Source organism: Prionailurus bengalensis, chromosome B3 (assembly GCF_016509475.1).
Source record: "Prionailurus bengalensis isolate Pbe53 chromosome B3, Fcat_Pben_1.1_paternal_pri, whole genome shotgun sequence".
Lineage (NCBI taxonomy): Eukaryota > Metazoa > Chordata > Mammalia > Carnivora > Felidae > Prionailurus > Prionailurus bengalensis.
Genome location: NC_057355.1, coordinates 116,736,215 through 116,746,074, shown reverse-complemented (window position 1 = coordinate 116,746,074; position 9,860 = coordinate 116,736,215). Strand labels below are relative to the sequence as shown.

General features: G+C 39.5%; 1 protein-coding gene across 1 annotated transcript; it reads right to left on the bottom strand.

Annotated features, from left to right (window-relative positions):
• Positions 1–1,490: 1,490 nt before the first annotated feature.
• Positions 1,491–8,859, bottom strand: ADAM21 (ADAM metallopeptidase domain 21). Its single transcript, XM_043556472.1, has 2 exons — positions 8,686–8,859; positions 1,491–4,603 (listed from the first exon to the last, which is right to left on the bottom strand). The coding sequence occupies exon 2, from the start codon at positions 4,447–4,449 to the stop codon at positions 2,314–2,316; it is 2,136 nt and encodes a 711-aa protein (XP_043412407.1). The 5' UTR covers positions 4,450–4,603; positions 8,686–8,859; the 3' UTR covers positions 1,491–2,313.
• Positions 8,860–9,860: the final 1,001 nt, after the last annotated feature.

Genomic DNA, 9,860 nt, shown 5'->3' with positions numbered 1-9,860 from the left:
GTTGAAAAAAAAAAAACTGAAGCCAACATGTTACCAAATATAAAAAAGATTCTCTCAAAGTAATCTCAAGCAAAAATATAAAACCCAGTAAATAGAATATTAGATTAATAGGGGATCCTGGGTGGCTCAGTCGGTTGAGTGTCTGACTCTTGATTTCGGTTCAGGTCTGATCCCAGGGTCATGGGATTGAGCCCTGAATCAGGCTCTGTGCTGAACGTGGAGCCTGCTTAAGATTCTGTCTCCCCCTCTGTCCCTCTCCTCAGCTTGTGTGCTCTCTCTCAAATTAAAAATAAAGAATATTATATTGGTAAATTTGACTGTAATCAAATTTAACCTTCTTTTGTTTTGTTTTAATTTTTTTAATGCTTATTTTTGAGAGAGAGATAGAATGAGCCGGGGAGGGGCAGAGAGAGAGGGAGACACAGAATCCGAAGCAGGCTCCAGACACTGAGCTGTCAGCACAGAGCTCGATGTGGTGAGCCACCCAGGCTCCCCAAATGGTCAATTGGTGCCCCAAATGCTCAATTTTAAAAGAGGATCAATAAATTGGAGCAGCTGCCTTTTGTCTCTATGTGAACATATATGCTTAAAACATGTGAACCTTTCTCTGACTTATCTTCTAAAACTAGGTTTAATCAGATTGTCTTCTTGGTTCATCCTCCCCTGTTTCTATGGTTCCACTAGACATCCTTTTCTTCTTTCTGTCCCTGGCTGTTAGACTTTCTCCTCATCTATTCCAGAGTGCATCAAAGAGATGACTACAAAGTGACAGGAGTACACAAGTAGAACATCTAATATTTCACAAGGAAATGCTTTTCCAAAGATAAGATGTTTGACCTCTAAGAGGAAAATTAGAGTTTCCAAGGGCAAGGGAGTGGGGGAGGATGGTAAGCAGCATTTTGGCAATGGAAATTACATGTACAGGTGTGTAGAATCATGACACAGCCAAGTATATTCAAAACAGAAAATAGCCAGAGGATGCAATATGTGCAAAGCATAATGGAAAATTATATTATAAAGGTTGTTTGACTCAATTTACAAAGAGTGGCATTCAGAAATCATCTGGACCATATATAGAAGGTGTCTGATTAGACACGTATTTTTAAGAGACAGGATTTCCAAAGGGACTGAGAAGAAAAATTGGAGGACAAAGAAACTGGGAAGGTGCCAAAGGGAACATTATAAATGGCATGTATTTTAAATATTTAAAATTTAATTTTGAGCAAGAGCTGCATTGGTTTTAAAAAGAGGACCAAAGTATTATTTTTACTTCCTAATAAATTTCATGCAGTTAATTCATTCAAATTAATTACTTCATCCAGGAAGGTATTGTGTATTAGGCACTGTTCTTGGTATTGGGATATCTACAACAAAAGACAAAAACAACCTTGACCTCATAGAGATTAAGTTCTGATATTCAAAACAAATATTTCAAGAGCATACCCAAACTGCCAAATTAAAGCAAAGAAAGCCAGGAAGGACAGAAAGAAGAGGGTCAGGAGTTTTTATTAAACAAACAATTTGTTTACACTTTAATAAAAATTCATTTCTTTCTCTCTTTTGGTTACCAAATAAACCCAGGAGGTTGGGTGGGACAAACATTATCATCATTTTTCTTTTCAGATTTTGGAGCAGAATGTTAGAAACATTTGAGTAATCTCTCCTCCTTTATACATCTCTTTTGATAGCAGTGGGCACTGTTGCTACAGGGAATCCCATTCTGCACATACCCATCTGCTGGCCACTGATGGGATGTCCCATTGCACTATGCCAGAAGGTCACATTTATTGACCTGATGTCTACAGAGTTCCCCTGATGGCATGAACTTGGCAGTCTGTTTGTTCTGTGCTTATCATTGGGAAAACATTTCCAATATCCCAAATCCCAATCCCACTCAAAATCACATAAGTACCCAACTGCTGATTAATGGAATCCACTGTGTCAACAAGAAATACATTCTCTGCACCTTTGAAAAGTTACTTTGGAAGTAAATGAAGTCTGTGTTCTCACATACCTGTCTCCTGCGTTTCCCATGAATCATATCTGTGCTCAAGAAACACAAAGAGGATAAATTTGGGGGAAATGGAGCTTTATTTGCTGCTTATAACAATGAACAGTAGATAGGAAGATGTTAGGAATTACCTTTGCTTAATGGCAATGTTTCTGATACTTCTGATACTGACAAAAGGGAAGTTTCCTGCATTTTTCTGTAAATTGTCAGTAATGTGCTTGGTTTGGGGCATGTAGTAACATTTTCCCTGCCAAGAGACTAAAACTTAATAATGCACAGGATATTAAATTAGAGGCATTTTCCTAACCTGAAGACAGTGCCTTAGTCTCCTTGGGACCAAAATGTTTTCTAAAGTACATAAATATAGCAGTTGACAGTAAAAACAAAACAGACAAAGTAAGACTCACAACTAGCAGCAAGAAAACTTTTTTGGCAGATGCTGGGCCACTGTCAACACTACCTCCATAGCCTCTGTGCAGGCAGTACGGTGGGGACCACCCGTAGTCACAGTGGCAGTGATGTTTATTATTGCAGATCCCCTTCATGTTGCAGGTCTCAGCCAGGCAGACTTGTGATAAGAGAGACAGACTGACACACTTCTTGTGAATGCAGATCTTTCCTGGACCACACATAGTGCCATCTTTTACTTCCCCAACATCAGGTGTGTCCATTCCTACATGATAGTCAACACTCCAGCAGATGACACCATTGATGTGAGTTTGCTGCAAATTAGAGTGATCTCTCAGATGGGGAATAACCCTCACATTCTCACATTGAACTCTGCCACAAAAGATATCTGAGGTATTACATTTTAGGTATGTCGTGCCATTTATACCACAGTGGCCAAAACGGTTTCCCAGAGTGTTGATTTCTTTGTAGCAACTCTGAGATGCACCCTTTGCACCTTCACCAAAAATCTCCCTGCATTGTTCTTCATGGTTGTTACACCTCCCTCTATAGCAGTAGGCATTGTCACCACAGGGAACCCCGTCCTGCACATGTACATCTTCGGGGCACTGATGGGATGTCCCATTGCACCACTCTGGAAGGTCACATTTATTGACCTGATGTCTACAGAGTTTCCCTGATGGCATGAACTTACAGTCTTTGCAACAAAGCCCAAAAGCACAAGCAGCCCCAGGCCTCAGAGTGCAGCTCACCAGACAACAGGGATCCTGTTGACACTGCTTTATAGATCCACAGTCACATTCCTCTTCTCCTTCAACCACACCATTCCCACAGCGCTTAAGCATAAAGACTTCCCCTGGATGTGGAATATTGTGTAGACATGATCCCTGGTTTAAAGTGGTCTTTGTAAAATCTGTGTAACTACAATTGGTGAATTTCTTTGCTGGAACTCTGGTAGCATTCATGATGCAGCCACTTTGCTCACACAAACAGAATTCTTCATCATGCTGCATACCCAAAGTATGTCCTAATTCATGGGCGACAGTGAGGGCAAAAAGAGACCACGAGTCTCCTTGGAAATTGTTAACACCACAATCAATAGGAGGATGACATATTCCTGCAACATAGGCTATACCAAGTACACTTATAAGTGAATTTTTTATGAAAAAATGTGCAACATCATACTGTAGCCAGGAAAGACTGATTTGTTTCCACTGAGAGAAATCCTTCAGAACCTGTTCTATGCTTATCATTTGGAAAACATTTCCTTGATTCCAAATCTCAATCCCAATCAAAATCACATAAGTACCCAACTGCTCATAAATGGAATCTACTATGTTGACAACAAGAAACACATCCTCCTGTACCTTTGAGAAGTTGCTTTGAGAATAAACTAAGAAATTGCTCTCTACCACCACAATCAGCTCCAGAAACCATGAGTGGGTCCACCATTTATCATTAGAATTTTGCTTCAGAGTTGGTTTGTTAGCCTCTTCAAATCTCAGCTGTTGGAGTGCAATTTCCTTCATTGTTAAGCCACATCTCATAGGTGGGAATTGTGTCTCATTAGTGTTTATCTCATAAACCAAGTGTTCAAATGTGGTAGAGTGCCTGATGGGCTCAATTTCATAAGCAAGGTCATTTATCTGCAGCATTCCTCGAAAACCTCCAGAACAGGTACTGAGGGCAACCAGGGACTCAGGGACTCCTTCCACATAACCATGATAGTAGCAGTCGTCGGGAACAAAAGGCTCATCCTGGAGAAGAGCATGCTGATCTGTGTATGTGAATACCGGGAAGTGTCTGGAAACCAAGAGCTTCTTGATCTTCATATGGACAACATGTCTCCAGCCCCCAAACTGTAGGCTGTAGGAGAGCCAGCCTGGAGTTTTTGCACTTCTGCCCTTGCCAGTCACCTTTAAGGGGACCACAACTTCTGGGTTGCTGAGGCATTGGGAGGGCCCGGCCTGGGAGAAGCTGGCAGGGAACAGAGACATTCCAACCCAGAACAGCAGGAGAACAATTCTCATGGCCACCTCAGCCTCACCAGCCACCGTTATGAAGTCATCTTCCGAGGGAAAAAGAGTGTGAGGCACTGCTGTTCTGGTTCCTCCTGATTGGTCATTGTGTAGAGCTGACCTTTAAGGATCTGCGTCCTGGCAGAAATGGACATCAGCTGCGGTGCTGAAAGTGAAAATAAAAGGGTGGGGAGGTGGTGGGATTGGATAAGGAAAATGAGAAAGAATTGAATGACAAAAAAGTGATTAATGAATTAAAATGCTTGGGAGTTGCTTTCAATAGATGGGGGTGGGAATTTAGAGGGGTATAATAAGACAGTATTGACCATATGTTGATAATGATCGAAGATTGATGATAAGTACTTGGGTTTTTCATACAATTATCTCAACCCATGTAGGCGGTATGAAAATCTCCACAATAAAAACTTAACGCCAAACTAAAGAGACTTAAGAGTAGGGTGACTCTGTATCTCAATTTGTCCAAGACCATGTTGGTCTATGCCTGTTGCCCCTGTATAACTACTGATACTTTCCCCTTTGACTGTCAAAACTGGAGAGATCATAAACAATACACTTCTTAATGTCAGTTTGCATTGGTCTTATGATTTGCTTTAATCTTTCTTTATTGCAAGTTATTTACTTGTCTCCTCGCTGTGTTTGCATTCATTCACAGCTCTCTGGACTGCAAGATTGCTGAGTGCCAGATTTATGATTTTAACTCATTTTAGTATCCCTATAATGCCTAGTATAGTTCTTTTTTTTTTTTTTTTTTAATTCGAGACGGAGAGCACATGCAAGTCGGGGAGAAGGGCAGGAAGGGGGGAAAGAGAGAAAATCTTAAACAGGCTCCACGGCCAGTGTGGAGCCTGACACAGGCCTCAATCTTACCACCCTGGGATCATGACCTGAGCCAAAACAAAGAGTCAGATGCTCAACTGACAGAGCCACCCAGATGCCCTTATAGTTCTTTATACAGTGAAAAATGAAAAAAGGTGAAGTACTTGGATTATGGATGAATGCTACTTAAAATGTGTTCGTATTTGATTATTATTTTTAGAAGAGGAAAAGATTCCTAAAAAGCTAATATCCTCTAAAGGAATGGGGAGAACAACATTGTTATCTGTAGAAGGATGTCAAAGACAAAAGAAAATGCTTTATAGAGAGAAAATGAGAATCTATAAAGTTCAAAGGCTTGGGAAAAGGAACTCTGTCTTCTTGAGGCAACATCATCAGAGTTATTGGAATTTTAGGATTGGGGAAATTCCTAATGTTTGCTCAAATATATTTACTGACAGCTTTTGACAGTGGATAATTTCTGTACATGGCATGAAGTCTGACTAGCAACACTCAAGCATTTCTTTCCTTATGTGTTAAACAAGAATTTATGTGTTTGAAGTATATGAAGTACAGACATTGTGCTAGATACTAGAGAACTAAAAAATAGAGAGCATTAAATAAATTATCCGTTTAGGGCAGAAATTTGTGGCAGGCACAAGAATTAGCTTTAAGGTGCCTATAATATTGTATTTAATATTGTAAATGTTTTGTGTTCTTTTGCTGAGGAGAGTGTCTGTAGACTTCATCATAGTCTCAGCTAAATGACAAAAATTAGGCTAAGAAGCACTGAGTTTGTGGGAAAACAGACACGCAATCAGACCATTATAATTATGATCTGAACCAGATTAATCTAAGACTAATAAAGGTTATGATTTAGGGACTCTTAATGTATAGACCTCCATAAACCCCTGGGAAATTTTAAGCAATGTAGTTTATGAAACTCATCAATATAAGAGTGTTCAAAATTAGCCCTACACAGGAAAATTTGAAATGCCTTGAAATATTGTAACTCATATATAAAAAACTTGATAAAGTTTTTCTGAAATTCAATAATTTATGTAATTTTTTGTTACCAATAACAAGTTGTGAGGCTAGATTCTTTTCAAACAAACAAAACAAAACTTGGATTAATTCTGTCACATCCTTTTTCCATTTCTCTATCAAACTAGCATGCACTACTGCCGTGGGGGCAGGGGGATGCTCAAAACAATATGTGTGAAGATCTTAAAAAGGGAATCCACAATTGGAACTGGAATAGTTTGTCTGGGTTCTCCATCCTAAGAAATGCAGACAAGAAATCAGCTGATATTTCAAACTTTCCTATGCCTTATTGCTCTTTTCTTCATTTTCTAGGACATTACATTTACACATCCCTAATATTCTGGGTTTCCTCATTTGTGTATAGTGTCAGTAGCTAAAAATCCATTCATTCTGATTGCCTTTCAGTCACAGAGTTAAATAGTTAACCAAGTAGACTTCATCTTTTCCTTCTTAATATACATTATCTTAGTTTATTATTTATTCTAGATTTGCTATATGTGTGCTGGTAGATAGGAGGATGTATTGATCTGAACAATATTCTTAGTGTTAACCTGCCTAGAGAGCTTGGACCCATGTGAGCAGTGGATAAACACTTTATTCCAAGGTGCAAGTAGCCCACAAGGGAACAGCAAAGTTCATAGACAAATTCAACTATATGAAAACTTCCAAGGATAAAGATCTCTGAATTGGGTGAAATCCTGACTTCTAGATTTGCTCTTCATAGCTTTCTTTGTATGTTTGTTGTTTATTATGGAGTGGGAATCATTGTGGATGGGAGGATGGAAAGTGAGAAGGGCCAAAAGAGTGTTGGAGAGAAGGCTGCTGAGCTCTATAAACCATGTCCTATTATACTTAGAGCTCATCTTGAGAGCAGACAACAAAAGGAAATTCTCCAAAGAATCTTTGAGCCATACTCGTTGTCCTCCTTATATTATTCTTAGGACCTCAGACACCCAAATTCTTAAAGGAACATCACCCTCCATTAATACTGTGAAGCAGTGTCATTAAAAATCTTTGTTTTCTGGGGCGCCTGGGTGGCTCAGTCGGTTGGGCGGCCGACTTCCGCTTGGGTCATGATCTCGCAGTCCGTGAGTTCGAGCCCCGCGTCGGGCTGTGTGCTGACAGCTCAGAGCCTGGAGCCTGTTTCAGATTCTGTGTCTCCCTCTCTCTGACCCTCCCCCGTTCATGCTCTGTCTCTCTCTGTCTCAAAAATAATTAAACGTTAAAAAAATTTTAAAAAAATCTTTGTTTTCTAATGTTATCGGAATCTCAAAGTAGACAACAGCCCTCCTCCATATGTTTTATCAACTCTTTCTTTCCCTACAGCTATGCCAAATTCCTAAAGACCTCTCTACCTGTGCATCTCCTCTCTTATTCCATCATGCTTGAATGCACTATTTTCCCATCTGTCTGTCACCAATGTCTGAATTAGAGAGTCATAAAATCAATTTAATGGATCATGACCTGCAGGATGTTTTTAAAGGAAATTGAGTAAAAATATTAGAGGCCATTCCTAGAAGTCCCTTAGCAACTCATACAGATGGTGCCAAAATTTTGGGGGTGTTTGTATATGTGTGGCCACTGAATCACAATATAAAATGGATTTCTTATTCTTCAACACACTATATATATATATATAGTGATATATATATATAGTGATGCCAAATCTATAAATTTTTTTTAACATTTATTTATTATTGAGAGACAGAGACAGACAGAGCATGAGCATGGGAGGGGCAGAGAGAGGGGAAGACACAGAATGAACAGAGTCTGACTCAGGACTCAAACTCACAAACTGCAAGATCATGACCCGAGCTGAAGTCGGACGCTTTACCGACTGAGCCACCCAGGCGCCCCTAGTGATGCCAAATCTAAAGATGAAATGCTTTCTACGATTTTCACTGTTACATACCTATCTGAATCCATACACATTTCTACCTCTCTTCTATCCCACTCCATATCCCAGTCTCAGTGGAAAAGTAGTTCTCCCCCAAATTCAGGTAGTAGCCCCTCATCTTCTGTTCCACATCACATCTCTTACCTACATGTGGACTGATTCTGTTAATGTTCTCTACTTTCAACTTTATTTCATCTGTTCTTTACTGGCAGTCAGAGTAACCAACTCATTCTAGTTCACCCAGGACTGTCCTTGTTTTAAAACTGAAAGCCCCGCATCCCAGGCATGTCCTCAGTCTGAGGAAAACTGGAGTAGTTGATCACCCTACTGCAGCACCTTACTCCCCACCCATGCTCAAGTTTCTTCCATCTTTAAAAAGGAAAACAAAACAAAAATTAAGAAACTTCACATTATCCATGGTCCTACTCTGGCTCCCAACTCATGCAGAAAACCAAACTTAACAGATGACTTACCAACACAATAAAGTTATTTCCATGGTCTTTTCTTTCTTAATGGTTTGTACCACACTTATCAATGAGCAAAGGTTGGTAGTTGACCTCACATAACAAAGGGAAACATAAGCCCTCCTCCTTTTATCTCCCAGGTAACTAAGTTCTAAATTCACCTGCTTAGCAACATGGATCTTTCACTTCTTCAGAAACAACTGGCTGTTGGGGCGCCTGGGTGGCGCAGTCGGTTAAGCGTCCGACTTCAGCCAGGTCACGATCTCGCGGTCCGGGAGTTCGAGCCCCGCGCCAGGCTCTGGGCTGATGGCTCAGAGCCCGGAGCCTGTTTCGGATTCTGTGTCTCCCTCTCTCTCTCTGCCCCTCCCCCGTTCATGCTCTGTCTCTCTCTGTCCCAAAAATAAATAAACGTTGAAAAAAAAAATTAAAAAAAAAAAAAAGAAACAACTGGCTGTCAAGGATGCTCTGGCTCCACTAATTCTATGCAACTTCAATATAATTAGAACTGGCTAGCCTCCTCTACTCCATTCTATGTCCTCTTACAATGTAGCTTCATTTCTGCTTCATAATTTTCCTCATGCTACTGTGTTGGCCTAGACTGTACAATCACTTTTCACTATGGAATTAAGTTGTATCATGACTCTGTACTCTGTCAAGATCAAATTCTACATTCAGTATCAAATATTTTCTAAATAATCTAGACAACATTGATATAATTCCCTTTATAATTACCATATTCAATATTTTTATAGAGTTTATAGCTTTGAGTTTTTGTTTTATATACAAGTTTTAAAAATTGTATCTCCTTTCATGTTTTTGAGAAAAATATACTCAAAATCATTTGGTAGAGAATTTATGACATAGTGTTTGGCAAAACATATAATCTGTAAGATGACTTTAACTATGTAAACATTACATAGAGTAAAAATCAATTCAGTAAAATATTAATGCTAACACTGAGTAGATTCTGTTTTAAAAGGATTCTTGGCCAATGAGTCTTGCCACCTTTTAATTTAACTAGGAGATTAAGAGCTCTACAACTATCAATTGGAAGCATTTTTGATGATAGTCCTTTTCAATTTCATCTCAGAAAAAGTTTCTTCTATTCATGCTGGTTTTCTCAGAAACCTGCTGTAGGAGTGCTGACAACACTGACTCCACCTTTGGCCCTCCATCTTGTTCAT